This window comes from Eschscholzia californica, unplaced genomic scaffold (genome assembly GCF_041429995.1).
Source record: "Eschscholzia californica isolate CP2 unplaced genomic scaffold, dmEscCali1.0.p SCAF_1, whole genome shotgun sequence".
Taxonomy (NCBI): domain Eukaryota; kingdom Viridiplantae; phylum Streptophyta; class Magnoliopsida; order Ranunculales; family Papaveraceae; genus Eschscholzia; species Eschscholzia californica.
Window position 1 is genome coordinate 5,572,751 of NW_028238198.1, and position 18,359 is coordinate 5,591,109.

The 18,359-nt window shown below is 37.6% G+C and overlaps 1 protein-coding gene, 1 non-coding gene and 1 pseudogene across 2 annotated transcripts; 2 read left to right on the top strand and 1 right to left on the bottom strand.

The window, feature by feature from the left end:
• Window positions 1-12,536: 12,536 nt before the first annotated feature.
• Window positions 12,537-16,040, top strand: LOC147563556 (putative serine/threonine-protein kinase PBL7). Its single transcript, XM_086638690.1, has 6 exons — window positions 12,537-13,964; window positions 14,074-14,331; window positions 14,505-14,677; window positions 14,801-14,880; window positions 14,980-15,127; window positions 15,429-16,040. Exons 1-6 carry the CDS (start codon window positions 13,382-13,384, stop codon window positions 15,789-15,791), a joined length of 1,605 nt encoding a protein of 534 aa, XP_086494816.1. The 5' UTR covers window positions 12,537-13,381; the 3' UTR covers window positions 15,792-16,040.
• Window positions 16,041-16,188: 148 nt separating this feature from the next.
• LOC147563557 (polcalcin Syr v 3 pseudogene) lies at window positions 16,189-16,748 on the bottom strand (annotated as a pseudogene).
• Window positions 16,749-17,029: 281 nt separating this feature from the next.
• Window positions 17,030-17,102, top strand: TRNAA-AGC (transfer RNA alanine (anticodon AGC)). Its single transcript has one exon. It is a non-coding gene; the product is annotated as a tRNA-Ala (tRNA).
• The last annotated feature ends 1,257 nt before the right edge of the window (window positions 17,103-18,359 follow it).

Here is an 18,359-nt window from a genome sequence, read left to right on the forward strand (position 1 = left end):
CAGGCACCTCCACATCTGATGCTGAAGGCACCTCCACATCTGATGCTGGGGGCACCTCCACGACAATTTCCCCTCACCACGTTGACAGGCTTCCTGATCAGCCTGAAGGCACCGCTGCCTCCACTTCTTCGGGCACCCACCAGGCAATTTCGCCTGACCCAACTGTACCACCTGCTCGTCCTCAACGCTTGAGGCGCCCTCCACCACACTTAACAGATTATATTTGTCAGTCTTCGTCTCCCTCCAATGTCACCTATCCAATGGCTAATTATATATCTCTTAATGATCTCTCTGACTCTCACAAAGTCTTCCTCACATCAGTTCTCTCCACTGATGAACCATCTTCATATTCTCAAGCCGTAAAATCTCCGGATTGGCGTAATGCTATGACAAAAGAAATTTCATCTTTAGAGTCGAATCAAACTTGGTCTATTGTCGATTTGCCTCCTGGCAAACGTCCCATTGGTTGTAAATGGGTTTATAAAATCAAGTATCGTCCTGACGGTTCGATAGAACGATATAAAGCTCGTCTCGTAGCCAAGGGCTACACCCAAATAGAAGGACTAGATTACCACGATACTTTTGCTCCTGTAGCAAAATTGGTCACAGTTCGTATTCTTCTCTCTATCTCAGCAATAAAAGGTTGGTCGCTTCACCAACTTGACGTTAATAATGCTTTTCTTCAAGGGGATCTCAATGAAGAAGTCTTTATGAAACTTCCACCTGGATTTTCCAAACAGGGGGAGTCAAAAGTTTGCCGTCTTCATAAATCATTATACGGCCTTAAACAAGCTTCTCGTCAATGGTTCTCGAAGTTTTCTTCTACACTTTTAGACAGGGGCTTCACTCAATCACTTTGTGATTACTCTCTCTTTTCCTATACATCATCATCCACTTCACTCTTTGTCCTTGTCTATGTGGATGACATTATTATAACAGGTAATAATGATTCTGCCATTGCCTCTTTAAAGTCCTTTCTTGACAAAACTTTCTCTCTCAAAGACCTTGGACATCTTAAATATTTTCTTGGCATTGAGGTCTCCCGTTCTTCAAAAGGTATATTTCTATGTCAAAGAAAATATGTCCTTGATATTCTGACTGATTCAGGGCTTACTGCCTCCCGACCTTCTTCTTTTCCGATGGAACAAAAACTTCGTTTAAGTCCTTCGGACGGTGAACCACTTCCTGATCCTTCAGTTTATCGCCGGTTAATTGGACGTCTACTATATCTCACTGTTACTCGGCCGGACATTTGTTATGCAGTTAATAATCTTAGTCAATTTCTTCAACACCCGACTAACATTCATTTAGATGCTGCACATCGTATTCTTCGTTATCTCAAGAATTCTATTAACCATGGAATATTTCTATCGGCTTCTAGTTCTCTCCATGTCACCGGCTATTGTGACTCGGACTGGGCCGGCTGTCCCACGACTCGGCGCTCGACCACTGGTTATTTTACTATGCTTGGCTCGAGTCCCTTATCGTGGAAATCAAAGAAACAACCTACGGTTGCAAAATCTTCGGCCGAAGCCGAATACAGAGCTCTCGCTAACCTCACTTGCGAACTTCAATGGATTAAATCTCTCCTCAAAGATTTCAACATCGATCATTCTCTTCCAATGTCAGTCTATTGTGACAATCGCGCAGCACTTCACATTGCCGACAACCCGGTTTTTCACGAACGCACCAAACACATTGAAATTGACTGTCATTTTGTTCGTGAGAAAATTAAAGACAACACAATTGCTCCTCGATTTACAACAACGGCTGATCAGCTTGCAGACATTTTTACAAAACCACTAGGTGGTGACGCTTTTCAAAGGACGATTGGCAAGTTGGGACTTATTTCCATTTCATCTCCAACTTGAGGGGGAGTATTAGGGGCACCCACCAGCATCAACTCGACCCAACAACTCAGCCCACAACCCAACTCGATCAAACACCCTACTCGGCCATTCCTAGATCTAACCGAATGCATGAAGATAGTTTGGTTATGATTTTATGTAGATTTGGTTATGATTTTATGTAAACCCTACTTGTATATCTATATATACTAACCTCATTTGTAAACAACATACACAGTGAATACAATATCAATTCAAAGTTATCTCTCCCACTCGATTTCTCTTTGGTTATTTGATTAGTTTCGTTGTATTTATCAAGAGACAACTCGTCTCTTCACAAGATGTTTGCTCGATAGGAAACCACTCAATTATATCATATATTAATATAGGAAAGGACGCCGCTTAATGTTTCACTTTCAGTTATCTTGCAGCGTGCCGTTAGGATCTTAAAATTAGTATTAGAAATGGATTTATGTTATTATACTCTTTATAAAATATTGTAGAGGATTATGTCTGATAAAAAAAAACTTTCCTTGATCAATTCACGACATAAATTAAGTAAGTTTGATATAAATTCTCAAACTATGTTAGATTTATAGTTATGTTGCATTTAATTAAGTTCAATCTTAAAACAAAACACTTTCATGAAATTTATACACATTTTCTTTACAAAAAAAAAAAAAATTTTGAAAACTAGTCTCATATCTATTTAGTTAGTGGTTTGAAGGCTATAAGGGTGTCCATTTTTTTCTGCCTTTACTATGGAAAAGGAAGGAAGGCATCATTTCACATGGTTTTTATCTAACTTATCATATCATGAAAAGTGGCCTTTATTACCTTTTGATAAACATGGTTCTAATCACACTCTCTTTAATCCAAAACCAAATTATTTGTCCACAGTCTATACAGCTCAAGTCTCAACCATCCATTTGCTCACCGACCCATTTTCATTAGTCAACATGCATGCATATTCATACAAAGAATCTTAGACTATTTTGATCCAATGGCTAAGATATTTCTTTCACCAATAATGTGGCAAATTAGTTCCTTCTTACCCCCATAATTGCCATTACTCTTGCATTACCAAGAAGAAAAGGTATATTTCAACAAAAAAGAAGAAGAAGAAAAGGTATGATTAATTTTAAAACATATTTTTTAAAGTGCTTCCTATATATTTTAATTTAATTGTAACTTTTGTGTGGGGTGGTTTCTTTAAGTGATTTACAAATGACAATGACATCCACCTTGAATGAAATGTAATATGTATATATATGGAATGTGTTATAACTGAAAATCGCGGAAGCTATCGAACCTATCCTAGAAATTGATCCGATTATGAAGATTAATCGAAAAGCTAAGTCAAAATCAAATATGCGAACAGAATTTAACGAGGTTCGGCTTTAAAGCCTACGTCCTCGGGCGAACAAGAAATCTTTATTGAAGGATAGATGAAGACGACTAACACAACCCGCAAGTTCGTCCCAAGATGGTACCGTATAGTAATAACCTTCTATACTAAATCTTCGACGACCGAGAAATTTAACACCGCTCAAAAACTATGAAAAATTTCTCTCACTCTTGCTCTCTCTCTCTAGCTCTCTAAAGAAGAGTTGTTGTTTGTGTTGGTGTGTATTGATTACAAAGACTCAAGACCCTATTTATAATCATTATAAGCCGGTGGCATCAACCAAAATTGGAAACCTTTAATTTCAATTGAAACCGCCTATGCCTGTGATAAACCGCCTATTCCTTTGGATTCCCAAAACCGCCACAAGCCATCCACCGACCATAACTTAAAGCCACCAAAATTAGAAACCAATTGAAACCCAATTTGAAACTGCCAACTTAGGAACCTGCTTTTACAATTCTCCACCTCGTACACAATTTGAAATACTTCAAATTTTGGACGAACACTAGGATACTCCTTGTAAGATATGTCTTCTTCTTGTAACTTCATCCGACTGCACCATATGACCATGGTTGCCTACGTACCCTTTTACAGGATCAAGCCTACCGTAGTTCTACCAACCCTTCACATAGAGATTACCTTGTCGCCATTACGCCCTTTCGGGCAACTTAACACGAGCCGATTTGTAGCAATTTCAGGCAATGCTGAAACTTGCTACATGTCACCACTTTAGTCAACATGTCCGCGGGATTCTCATCCGTGTGTACCTTCATGAGAGAAACATCACCTTCCTCTATGACATCTCGTACAAAGTGATACCTGACATCGATATGCTTAGTGCGAGCATGATGAACCTGATTCTTCGCCAAGTGGATTGCACTTTGACTATCACACCATACATCCACGCACTCCTGCTTAATCCCTAGATCATCCAGAAGACCCCACAACCACAATGCTTCCTTCACACCCTCGGCCATAGCCATATACTCGGCCTCCGTAGTAGATAACGCAACTGTAGATTGTAACATCGATCGCCAACTAACTGGAGCACCATGTACCCTAAATACATAACCAGTAGTAGATCGTCTTCTATCTAGATCGCCAGCATAATCCGAGTCAACATAACCGCTTACCTGACATGTGTCTCCACCAAAGCACAAACCCGTATCAACGGTACCCTTCAAGTACCTCAAGACCCACTTCACAGCTTCCCAATGTGTCTTCCCCGGGTTTGCCATAAACCTACTAACCACACTGACCGCTTGTGAAATATCCGGACGAGTACACACCATAGCGTACATCAAACTGCCAACTGCACTAGCATACGGTACACGATCCATATGATCCTTCTCCACCGTAGTAGTGGGAGATTGTTTTCCCGAGAGCCTGAAGTGTGGTGCCAAAGGTGTTGACACCGCCTTCGCATCCTGCATCCTGAACCGAGAAACTACTCGTTCGATGTAACCTTTCTGATTCAAGTACAGTTTCTTACTTGACCGCTCTCTTTTAATCTCCATTCCCAGTATCTTCTTTGCAGCGCCCATGTCTTTCATCTCAAATTCTTGACTGAGTTGAGATTTCAACTTATCTATCTCCACCATGCTTCGAGAAGCAATAAGCATGTCATCAACATACAAAAGGAGATAAATAAAGTCACCTTCGCGAAGCTTCTTGATGTATACACAACAATCATAGTCACTTCTGCGAAAACCATGCTTTAGCATGAAAAAATCAAATCGTTTGTACCATTGGCGAGGGGATTGTTTTAATCCGTAAAGAGATTTCCTCAAACGACATACTTGATTTTCTTTACCCTCAACCTTGTATCCCTCAGGTTGAGCCATATAAATTTCTTCTTCCAAATCCCCGTGCAAGAAGGCGGTTTTAACATCGAGTTGTTCCAGCTCAAGATCCCTGTGAGCAACAATACTCAATAGCACCCGAATAGAAGTATGTTTCACGACCGGTGAGAAAATCTCATTGTAGTCGACCCCTTCTTTCTGTGCATAACCCTTGGCCACTAGTCTTGCCTTATACCTTGTACCCTTGATTTCGGAAGAATCCTCTTTCTTCTTGTACACCCATTTACAACCAATAACAGACTTACCTTCGGGCAATGGGACAACCTCCCATGTCTGGTTCTTGTGAAGAGACTCCATCTCTTCTTGCATAGCAACCAACCAACTCTCTCTTTCTGCCGCGGCGATAGCTTGTTTGAAGGTGACCGGCTCGTCGTCTTCCACCGAGAGTGCATATTCAACCACATTTGCCTGCCCGTAATGCCTAAGAGGTTTGTCTGACCCTAACCTCTGTACCGGCTTATATAACCGTTTCGGCCTAGTGTGTACCGAAACATCCTGCTGTTGTTGTTGTAAAACTTGTGTACCTTCCCCTTGAACCTCCTCATGATCGGGTTCATCAATTTCCTCATCCTGAGTATTATCCTGATGCTCCACCTGATCATGATTCCTAGAAACCCGTTGGTCTTCGGCTTCTACTTCCACTACTTGAGCTTTAGTAGACCCAACATCACCACAACTAGGCACCGTAGCTTTCGCCATAGCTACAATAGATGACTCATCAAACACCACATCTCTGCTGATTACAAACTTCTTGTCTTCCGTACACCATAGCCGATAACCCTTGACTCCTGTAGCATATCCTAAGAAAATTGCCTTCTTTGCTCTATTGTCAAGTTTGTTACCTTTAACATGGTAATAGGCCGTACAACCGAAAACCTTAAGTCTCCCGTAATCTGCATGTTCACCTGACCACACCTCGTAAGGTATGCCGCCATCTAAAGAAGAATGTGGAGACCTGTTCACAATATAACAAGCTGTAGCAACAGATTCTGCCCACCATTCTACGCCTAATCCCGAATTGGAGCGCATACATCTAGCCTTCTCAAGTAGTGTACGGTTCAATCTTTCTGCGACTCCATTCTGCTGAGGTGTGTTTACTACTGTCCAGTGCCTCACAATGCCTTCCTGATTACAAAACTCCTTGAATGCCCCATCCGTGTACTCGGTCCCATTATCCGACCTTAACGTCTTCAGCTTTCGACCAGTTTTGTTCTCAACCATTGCTTTCCACACCAGGAATGTGTTGAATACCTCATTCTTATGCTTCAAAAAATAAAGCCAGACAAATCTCGAATGATCATCAACGAATGTAACAAAATACCTGGAACCACCCTTGGAAGGTAACTTTGCCGGTCCCCAGACATCGGTGTGTACGTAGTCTAATACCTCTTTGCTCCTGTGCTTGCTTGTAGAGAACGTCACCCTGTGTGCCTTTCCGAACACACAATGCTCACAAAACTCCATGCAAGGCTTCTTCATGTCCTTCAGCAAGCCTTTCCCGCACATCAAAGATAGACCCTTTTCTGACATATGCCCAAGGCGCATATGCCAAAGCCTCGTACTAGCCGTTGGATCCCTTCCACTGATTCCTACTGCTACATCTCCCGTAATTGTTGTCCCCAAAAGTTTATATAAATTACCGTAACGAGTACCTCTCATTACCACCAAAGAACCCTTAACGACTCTTATGGAGCCATTCTCTATAATTATCTTACAGCCGTTCCGCTCCAACACACCAAGGGAAATTAGATTTTTCCGCAAATCGGGTATGTGTCTTACGTCCGTCAATGTTCTCACCACTCCATCGTGCATCTTGATCCGTATTGTTCCGAGTCCCACAGTTTTACATATACTATCATCACCCAGTATAACTGTACCACCATCTATACTCCTATAGGTAGTAAACAACTCCCTATTTGGGCACATATGGTGTGACGCCCCTGAATCAAGCATCCACTTATCGAAGATCTTCTCAGACACCTCTGTCACCGAGAAACATTCGTCCGCCTCTTCTGACACATATCCCGCCTCTTGCATCTCTTGTTTCTCCTTGTAGCCTTCGTTCTTTTGCTTCAACTTTCTCTTTGGACAAGCCGCTTTAAAGTGGCCAAGCTCACCACAACTAAAGCACGTTTTCTTGAAAGAGCCTCTAGATTTGGATCTAGATTTCCCGCCCTTTCCCTTTCCTCTTTCATTACTCCTCCCCCTTGTTACAAACAACCCTTGTGCTTGTTCCTTGTCTACTCCACCCGACGCCATACTGCTAGTAGCAACCTTACGAAGGTCATCCGCTAATAGCGAATTTCTCGTCTCTTCCATGGTTAGACTATCACCAACAAGCATCAAAGTTTGAACAAGGTTCTCATAGGATTTAGGTAATGAAAGTAACAATACGAGGGCTTGGTCCTCATCCTCAACCTTAACATCAATATCCTTCAAATCTGAGATAATCCTGTCAAACCTATTCACATACTCCTGAATAGAAGAACCCTCTTCCATTCTACATGTGAATAATTTGGATTTTAAGTAGACCCGATTCGTTAAAGTTTTCGTCATGAAACTGCTTTCTAGCTTTAACCACACACCCGCCGCCGTTGTTTCTCCGTCTACTAGGAACGCCACGTCCCTCTCAAGACACAACATAATGGTAGCCCGTGCTTCGAGATCTAACTCCTCCCAATCCTCATCTGACATATCTCCTGGTTTCTTTCCCGTCAACGTCTTGTGTAATTTCTGCGAGATTAACAGATTTTTCATCTGCATCCGCCAATAAGAAAAATCGTTTTTCCCATTGAACTTCTCTATCTCATATTTCCCTGCTTTGACCGTACCACTTCTCGATCCCATCTTCTCCTTCGTTCAATCTCAAACAAGGCTCTGATACCAATTGTTATAACTGAAAATCGCGGAAGCTATCGAACCTATCCTAGAAATTGATCCGATTATGAAGATTAATCGAAAAGCTAAGTCAAAATCAAATATGCGAACAGAATTTAACGAGGTTCGGCTTTAAAGCCTACGTCCTCGGGCGAACAAGAAATCTTTATTGAAGGATAGATGAAGACGACTAACACAACCCGCAAGTTCGTCCCAAGATGGTACCGTATAGTAATAACCTTCTATACTAAATCTTCGACGACCGAGAAATTTAACACCGCTCAAAAACTATGAAAAATTTCTCTCACTCTTGCTCTCTCTCTCTAGCTCTCTAAAGAAGAGTTGTTGTTTGTGTTGGTGTGTATTGATTACAAAGACTCAAGACCCTATTTATAATCATTATAAGCCGGTGGCATCAACCAAAATTGGAAACCTTTAATTTCAATTGAAACCGCCTATGCCTGTGATAAACCGCCTATTCCTTTGGATTCCCAAAACCGCCACAAGCCATCCACCGACCATAACTTAAAGCCACCAAAATTAGAAACCAATTGAAACCCAATTTGAAACTGCCAACTTAGGAACCTGCTTTTACAGAATGCTACATGAGGGAAATTTTGAATATTAGTGTCTCAACAAAATACCTCTACTTATAAAGATTGAGATATGACACGACTAAGAACGGAGGTAGATATAGTAGGGCTTGTTCGCCTTAGTTGGAAGGCCAAACAAAGTTTCTGAACCAACTGTATAGGGGTCTATAGTTCTAACTTGATAAGCACAAACTTGTTAATTCCCGTGATTCATAGAACACTATATGAGATTTTAGAAACCCCTTCGACCATCTTAAGAGCTATGACTCTTTTTAGATAATTTTGATCTTTTAACCACTCATTTGATGCTTAAGACTTTTCTAACCCAATTGAATGTTTAAGCTTAAATTGTCTGTATGCAAGGGATATGTGTAAGATTGTTCTACTATATCAGTTGGAGTTTAATAAATTGGACACCCTCTGTGGTTGATGAGGATCACCAAGTTTGTACTAACTCTCTATGAATTCACTAAAATATAAAGCACAATATCTACTTTTGTTTTTTTTTTCATATAAAATTGCTAGAATAGATTATATAGATGACCCACAATGAGACATGCAATGTTGTCTCAATGTGGTCAAATCTAAAAAGTGGATATGATATTAGATGGGTGCACCTTTTATCTCTAACATATGGGACCCCCATCTCATGTACATCAAATTAGGCCATTAAGGGTGTTAGAACCTAATTATGGTTTTAATTAGCTGTCACTAAATATTATTAATGTTGGATTGTCAGTAGGAGCATTGTCAAAACAGTTGGGTTCAGTTTCCAAATTTAGGGATATCAGTGGCAAAGAATCTAATTTTGATTGATTCAATCATTTCTAAGCATTCTGTATGATATTATTGCGTTTTAAATTGATATAACACTAAAAATAGTGTTCGAGTAAAAGTAAAGCGGAAAGATCAATTACACATTGTTCATAGTGGCTATAAATTTTGGAAGGTCGTTGGTTTGACAAAATAATTTTTTTAGTTAGGGTGTAATTTTCTACCACCACTTGTTTTCATCATGCTACAAAGGTAGTAGACAGAGGGTTATTGTTGATTACCCTTAAAATAAATTTCACATTTTTGTCTTCTTTCTCTCCCACAACCACCGATCCTTAATCTTTCAAACCTGGTCGCGTTTTGGTTTGGAGAGAGAGAGAGAGAGGAAGAAAATAAAAAGATCAGATTTTTTCTAAATAGTACCGTAAAAATGACAATCTTTCCAATGATATTTAGCATTGTAAAGAGAATAAGTAGTGGTGCAGCTCAACGAAAAACAAATTCTCCATCCAATGTTTTGACCTTCCAATTTCCTTTTTTTGTTTTCCTAAATTATCAACCCATTTCAGGAAGAAAAATTTGGTCGAAACGCTTTAGAATTATTTTTTGTTTGATATTAGTAATCTAATTAACTCTCTTCTGACTAAACTTTACTTAATAAATGATTTTTCACCTTAGAGTCTAGACAACAACAAGATGGGGAAAACTAGGTACAATGTAGTTATTCATGTTTAAATGCATAGTAGTTTAGACATTTTAAATTAATTTAAGGGATATGGTCGGTAAAACCGACAAAAACACCGAATCTATCGGCTCAACGGTCATGGTCAACAGGAAAGAAACGTTACATTGATCATCAAACTAAAAATGAGTAACCATTTCTACTTTGGAATTGGGAACCACATTAAAATCAAAAACTAAATTTGGAGTATTGTTTAACCACCCTCACTAGTTGACCTACCCCAAACTGTTCTTCTTTCATGTACTTCTACTTGGGAATCAGTAATCACAGGATCACTGGTTTGCTAATTATAACTTAATTAATATATTACTAATTTTTAAAATTTTAATTGTCAGTGAAAATAATTTTACAGTTTTAAATTTACTTTGCGTTTTTAGTTGTACTTGTCCCAAATCTTCCTCTGACTCACAGTTAGGAGGTAGTTTCCATTTATACTCTTTTATTAGTAGTTTTTTTTTCGGTACTCATTTATTAATTAACTTATTACTGTTTTTGTTGTTTTAGTGCAATTATTTTATAATTTATTTTCATAAATCAATTAACTATAGTCTAAAAAGTTATTCAAAAATTTTGTGTTGTAGGAGACCCCCACCGACGGTACCACATGTGACTTGTGACGAGAAAAGCGGGAAAAATAACATATCCCTATCTTGGAGCAATATAATCAATTCCACTGATTGTAACAACTTTTTGAATGAATGAAGATTGTATATTTTTCCTTCAAGAAATAATGCAAAATGTGATGAACAAAATTAGATCCTAAAAGCAAATAGATATATTTCAGTTGAATCAAATGGTATTTGACAATTTTAGTTTTATTTTGGCTTTCAAACTATTTGATATAAGTTGAATCTTTCGATGTTTTTACAAACTTATTTCTTATTCTTTTACGTTTTCTGTTTTCAAATAACATGACATTCATTAGTTTTCCATACATCAGATGAAATATGCTTATAAGTGTGGTTAACTATTTGGGATAGTTCCATTTTAGCTCCGATGTCCAACTTCTACTTTAGTCTTTTTTATATTTTTCTCCATCAGTCAACTTCTTTTCCTTTTCTACCTCTCTCCTCAAAATTCTCTCTCTTCGTCCTTTGTCATTTTTTCTTGTCGGTCATCGGTCACAAGTTGATGACCATTATTTAATTTTTTTTCTTGTTATTTAATCAAATCATCAGAACCCACAAATGATACTGATCAAATTATCAAACCCCATATGTGTTCAGATTAAGCAAATGAGCTTTTGTTGTTTATTTTGTAGAAATGAGCGACATACGCTTCCACCCACTCTTTTTTCATAATCATGCATCCTCATGATTGTCATATTCAACAATTACAACAATAATGGAAGACGATTTTCCTCTTAATAACACAAATTCAATAAATTATGGATTTCACCGCCACGACCCAAGATTTAGTTAGGGTTAGGTATGGGACTTCCGGAATTTCGAAGTAGATGACATTACAATGAGATCAATGTACATGTACACTTTCGCATCAAACATTAATTGGGATGGAATTAATCTTAACTCACATGTTCGTTTCAAATAATAACACACTTTGTTCATGTGGATTCTCACCAAATGAAGATTGGACTTTGGTATAGGCATTCAGCTAAATGGCTCCAACTTGGATCGTGGTTAGTTTGACTGAGATCAATGAACATTAATCCGAGCACCTTCTTAGCACCGATTTGGTATTTAAAAGAGCCGTGAGAAAATCATCAAAAACTTTAGAAATTTAAAACGGTTTGGATGCTGATAGAGCTAGCCGTTAATAGTCATTTGGTCTGGTGCCTTTAGCAACACCCATGAAATTTTGTAAGGGTGGATTTTGAAGCCTATTTTAAGTGAGTGATAACCCATTTGTATATCAAATGGGAAAAAAAATTACCAAAATTCAAATTCAACTCTCAAGAGATAAACTTCATTTCTTATCTATCCCATTAAAGTTAAGGAATTCATATTTTTTTTTTTTTGATGAAAAGTATTACTATTAAAGCAGAGTCTATTACAAAACAAATCTATAAATTGGAACTCCTAAAAACCAAAACAAATCAATTTATGCACCTCTACCACAACTAACTTAAGACCTACATTCCCCACAATATATAATCAGATCATTCAAGATTTTATATATTTGTGTTAGGTCGAATCACTCAATTTTAGCCAAGGACCTGCATATTCTATCTCAGTTAGGGACCTACTCACCAAATCCGGGTCGACCCTCATGTTTATTTGGTGCCATTGTCTAATGCCATTTAAGAGTATTGATTAGTGGCCAGTAGGATAAATTAGATGAATAAACTAATACTTTTTAGAAACTACTCCATATGCTTTGACAATCCAATCAAATAAGACCACATGTTAAGAATTTAGAAGAAAAAAAAAAACATAATACCTATAATAATTAGAACAAACAAGAACCAAAATTGATCATTAAACAAATTTCAATTCAATGATAGAGGTGGAGTTGATCTTTGGGAGGTGGGTATTTGAACTACTAACGTGAAGCAAACACCTAAAAAATCAGTTCAGGATAGTTGAAAATACATAACCCAATTCGATCTATGTTTACATCACAAACATAAATGGTGGCAATTATGGTAGTTGGGAGATAGAAGGTATGGGAGGGTGACCAAACGGTATTTAGGTTGGCCAAGAAATTAATTTGAATTAAATCATCTTTTATTTTATTCTTCTTCTTTTCTTTTTCCATTTTTTAAAATCTCAACCATATACCTAACTTTTGAATCATATTTCGAGATCGAGGGTCAAATATTGTCTAGTCATTAAATAAGACAAAATCTGATCATCCACGTCAAATTTTGCGCCAAATTTTGGAGCAAACTATTTTTCAGATACCTAACTAATTAGCTAATGTGTTTCAACAAAAAAAAAAAAAACTAATTAGCTAATGTTTATTTTTATTATTTTTTCTCATAGCTTCTATCATGTATAATGAGCCCCTAATAGAAGTGAGGGTTTAGTTTGTCTACTTGAAACCGGCAATCAGAATCTCATACTTTAACAGCAGCATCAAATTCAATCCTCTCCTTCATCACCTTTGAAATAAAAATAACAATAATGCACATTCTTCATGAATTTATACTATAAAATTTCTCTCTCTAGTTTTCTCTCATTTTCTCACTAGTTCTCTCGTTTTATTGAAATTCCCACCTTCAATTTAAAGCAAAGAACCATTACTTTTGTCTTGTTTACCTCTTTATTGGGAATTTGAGTTCTTTTCTTTTCTTCCTTGAGATCTGTTCTTGTAAAATGGGTGGTTACTCACAAGAAACTCCAAAAGTCCCAAATGCACTTGTTAAAAGACAACAAAAACCCATTTGTTCTTCTTCAGTTATCAATCAAACAAATTACCATGAAATGGAATTTGAAGTTGTAAATCTTTTACAAAAAATGGTTTGGGAATTGGGTTTAGGTTGTGTTCTTCCTGGATCAAAGATTAGAACACAGAATAGTAAGAAGATATTAGATGAAGAAAATACTGAAACTTCTGAAAATAACAAAACTTGGTTACTAGCGGAATCATCACAAGTTATTAATGCTGAATTTCCAATTACTACTACTAGTAATAATTATGATCCCCAATCTGTTCAGTCTTCATTTAGGTTCAGTTTTGGTTCACAAATTGAATTTGATTCAATCTGTTTAAACTCATCTTCTTCAGTAGCTACTGTTCTTATGGTTAATTTAGATACTGGGTTGAATGATTTTCAATCTAATGAATTGAAATGGAGAAGAATTGAGTCTCTTGAAAGAAGTATTTCACCAGTTGCTGATTCATTAGTAAGATATAGTTACTCAGAGATCAGATCTGCCACTCAAAATTTTCGAAGAGGTACAAAATTCGATTCCCCTTGTTAGGTTAATCTCATTACTGCTTTGTAGTTTTTCTTAAAAACAATATTTTTACTAATTGATTTTGTGTTTTTGTTCAATTTGGGTAGGAAGGGTTTTGGGAAGAGGGGCACTGAGTTGTGTTTTTAGAGGTAGAGTTGGATTTAGAAGAACTTCAGTCGCCATTAAAAGGTTAGACAAGGAAGATAAAGAATCTGCTAAAGCATTTTGTAGAGAATTGATGATTGCAAGTTCTCTAGAGAATAGGTATATTGTACCTCTTCTAGGGTTTTGTATTGATCCAGATGAGGGTCTTTTTTTGGTTTACAAATACGTTGCTGGTGGAAGCCTTGAACACCATCTTCATGGTAAGCTTTTTCTGGTTCTTTTAATGGTGGATTTCATTTTTTATATTATTTTAATGATTTTTCAAGAACCCATTATTAAAAAAGATGAGAGGAATAAAGGGTTGTTCATCTTTTTTCCTTTTTAATGGTGAAATTGTTTCTATTTAACTATAATTTGAACTACCCATTTGCAGAGAAGAAGAGAGGAATAAGGGGAAATCCATCCCTTCCATGGTCAACTAGATTCAAGATAGCAATTGGAATTGCAGAGGCAGTAACTTACCTTCATAATGGTACAGATAGATGTGTTGTTCATAGAGACATTAAACCCTCAAATATCCTTCTCTCTTCCAACAAAACACCCAAGGTGAGGAAGATACAAAAACTCATTATTCAAATAACTCTAATATGATCAACATTTAACCTAATAGTTCTATATAATCTTAATTTCTAATTCAATCTTATAAAAAAATTTAATGGGTATTTACAGCTCTGTGATTTTGGGTTAGCTTCATGGACATCTGCACCTTCAGTTCCTTTCCTCTGTAAAACTGTGAAAGGAACATTTGGGTAAGGACTCCATTAAACACTACTATCATTCTCCCTGGGTTTTCCCTCGTAGAAGTGTTAGTTTTACTGTTTTTCTGAGCTTTCGATTTGATTCTGCAGTTATTTAGCTCCTGAGTATTTTCAACATGGGAAAGTGTCGGACAAAACGGACGTATATGCTTTTGGTGTGGTACTATTGGAGCTAATTACTGGCAGAAAAGCTATTGATGATAAAAGAGCTCCAGGAGATGAGAACTTAGTCGTGTGGGTAAGTTCAATTTCGATGCGATTATTCTGATTTAACCTATAGTCTCTTAGTTTATAGCTTATATTTGAAAGTTCAAACACTACATCTAACCACCGAAATGAGTCATTGTGATCGTGGTTATAACCATTCAATCATGCGTACTAGTACAACGAAGATAAATAGAAATAGGCTCAAAAAAGTACATGGATACAAACTTGTTTGTTCCCTGAAAATTTTTGGTTTTCTAATAGGATTCGTAAGAATTGATAGTTATACGAATGAGTCAGAGAGAATCTGTCTGAGACTTTTATTGTTTTTATAGGCGAAACCACTCTTGAAACAAGGAAGTGGAGCTATAAAGGATTTGCTTGATCCGAAGCTCAAATTTCGTCCACACCATTCAAAACAAATGACCCGGATGATTGAAACTGCATCTGCTTGTATAAATAGCGAAGAATCTAGTAGACCAAGTATTGATGAAGCCATTGCTATATTAAAAGGAGAAACAAATTATACCACAAACACGAAAGGATCTTCTGAACTTTCTTCCACATGTGTTTCTGATTGTTATCCTCAGTTTCATGATTTACAGACAAAGAATAGTACTGACATGAGAAGTCATTTTGCTCTAGCCATGTTAGGTGTTTCAGACCTTGAAGTCGATGATCACTTATATCAACGATGAAGGAAGTATGACTCTTAGACATAGTTTAGTTTTTCCATTTTCTTGTTTTATTTTCTACCTATTTTTAACTGTTTCTGTTGTGTTCTTGCTTGAAGAAAGAGAGAGAGAGTGGGAGAGAGAGAGAGTGAGTGAGTTTTAGACTGAGAGAAAGGTAAATATTGTATATACTCTTGAGTTCTTGAAAAAGGGTTGTACAATACTAAACATCAATTCTCAAGAAGTAATAAGAAGATTAGCCTTTCCAAGTCCTATTAAGTTCATATTCTCTTCTCTATGTGTGTATGTGAAAGGAACAAACAAGATAAATTACTTCATTAAATTACCAACCGACTGTGAAGGTCACATTAGTTGGGTGGTAACATGTATGTTTCTCTGCTGGAAAGACCGAAGTTCTAACTTTATTGATTCCAAAAAAAGGTAGGAAAGCTTGCATAGATTAACATTGTTGATTCGTATGCAAAATTTTCTTTGAAACCATTAATGGAAGAAAAGATCAAAGTACTTAGTACTCCCTAGATGCATATCGATGCAAAAGTACAAGATGCAGAACAAGAATAATGTAAGATGCATATTGATTACCGTAGACATATTATATGTTTGTGGTGAATAATGTAAGATGGGGACGATGATAATTAGAATATCTTAGCAATATCTTTCATCAACCCACCATTAGCACGATAAAATGCTGCAAATTCGTCTAAGGAGATGAACCCATCACCATCTGTATCGATCTCGGCCATCATTCGGTGTATGTCATCGGGTGAAGCTGATCCAAGTTTCTTTAAAGCTTCACCAAGCTCTGACGAAGAAATCTGACCATCACCATTAATGTCAAAACGCTTGAAGATTCTCTCAATCTCAGCCGAATCTGCCATCTCTTCAATGTGCTTTCAATTAAAGTTTGATTAATTTTGAGATCAACTAGTTTTCTTGTCTCGTTTTGGTTCTTGAGGTTGTTTGAATGTGAGGGAGGGGGGCTTTTTAAAGTTGATGAATTGGAAAAAGTTTAAGGTCAAATTTTGATTCTTATAATTCGGCTATAATACTAGATCTAACAATAAAACTAGTGGTTAATCAAAGAAGAGGATGTCTAAATTTAATGTCCAAGAGAAGGAGGAGGATATTCAACTCTATCTGTTATTTTTGGGCAGACTATTTTTAGATGTTAAAATTCTCAAAATTGGAGATTTGGGGTATGTACTCAATAAATATGTTTCTATCGCAAATGTTAACCATGTGGGGATGTAGCTCATATGGTAGAGCGCTCGCTTAGCATGCGAGAGGTACGGGGATCGATACCCCGCATCTCCATTAGAAAATAATTTTTTCGTAATTTTTCCACTCTTGAATAACAAGAGATCCCTGCATAACTTGGGACTACCCCCTCTAAATATTGATATTTCACAACAAGGATTCAACAAGATATAAACTATTTGGAATTGTTCTCAACTTTTGGGACGAGCTAGACGTCACAGGTCAAATAGAACACAAATACTACTATACTAGTCTATATGCTATAACTCCAGCCAACAAATTACTGCTAAAGAAACAGAATGTATAGATATTTTGATTCCCAAAGAGTCTAGTTCTTGGTAGGGGTGGGAATCGGTCCGGACGAGCGGAAAACGGGCATTAACTCACTCGGTCGTGGAACGGGCACAACTCTTAAGTGTCCGCTCGGATATTCGGACAAAACGGGCGGACATTTCGGATTTTTCTCCAACAAAGTGCTCGTCCGTGATCGTTTTGATAGTCGGACAAACCGAGTATCGGTCGGTCGGGTATCGGTCGCTAATGAACAAATAAATAATTTTTTATTCGAAATTAAAACGGTTTAGTAGCTAAATACAACTTTCTAAACTCTCACTTTACAATTCCAAAAAGTAAATGAATACAAAATTAAAAGATAATCATTGAGATTTCTTGTGGATTACGAACGGTTCCATTCTTCTTCTCATGGATTACGATAGATGAATTGTGAATTCTTGGGTTACTGATGAGATTTTGGAGGAGAGAGAAACTAGAGAAGTAAAGAGGCGAAGACAAGATTAAGAAAAGTGATTTCTAGGGGTATACATTTTACTCTTGAAATCTAACGGTTGTAGCTGATCTAAAAGCTTAAAATCAATAATCATATAGGCGGGCGGGTATAACGGGAGGATAACGGACGGGTATGGACGGGTTCGGTCGGGCGGACTATATAAGCGGGCGGACTCGATCGGGCCACCAGGTAAGGATCTATGCCCGCGTCCATCCGCTTAAGCTCTTTCGGTCGGGCGGGTACGAACTGATTCAGACAACGGACAGTCACAGACGCTTCTGACTCGGACGGTCGTGGGCGGGTTCCGGGTTTCCGGGCCAAAATCCCACCCCTAGTTCTTGGTGCTAACGAACCAATCTGGAAACAGACAGCTAGCTTGGATGGAGGAAATAGGAATATGCATCAGGCCATAAAAAGGTTGAACAAAAGGTAGCAACACCCTCATTGCTGCCAATGCTGAGAGTTGCACTTTCACACACATGACAATGAGTTTTTAATTAGTCAAACTTTACAGAGATGATTATTCT

Bases quoted from the DNA above. Each gene is read 5' to 3' on its own strand.
- LOC147563556 (XM_086638690.1), top strand. From the start codon at position 13,382: ATGGGTGGTTACTCACAAGAAACTCCAAAAGTCCCAAATGCACTTGTT. The intron at 14,332-14,504 runs GTAAGCTTTTTC...ACCCATTTGCAG, and splicing joins CCTTGAACACCATCTTCATG to AGAAGAAGAGAGGAATAAGG. The intron at 14,678-14,800 runs GTGAGGAAGATA...GGGTATTTACAG, and splicing joins CTTCCAACAAAACACCCAAG to CTCTGTGATTTTGGGTTAGC.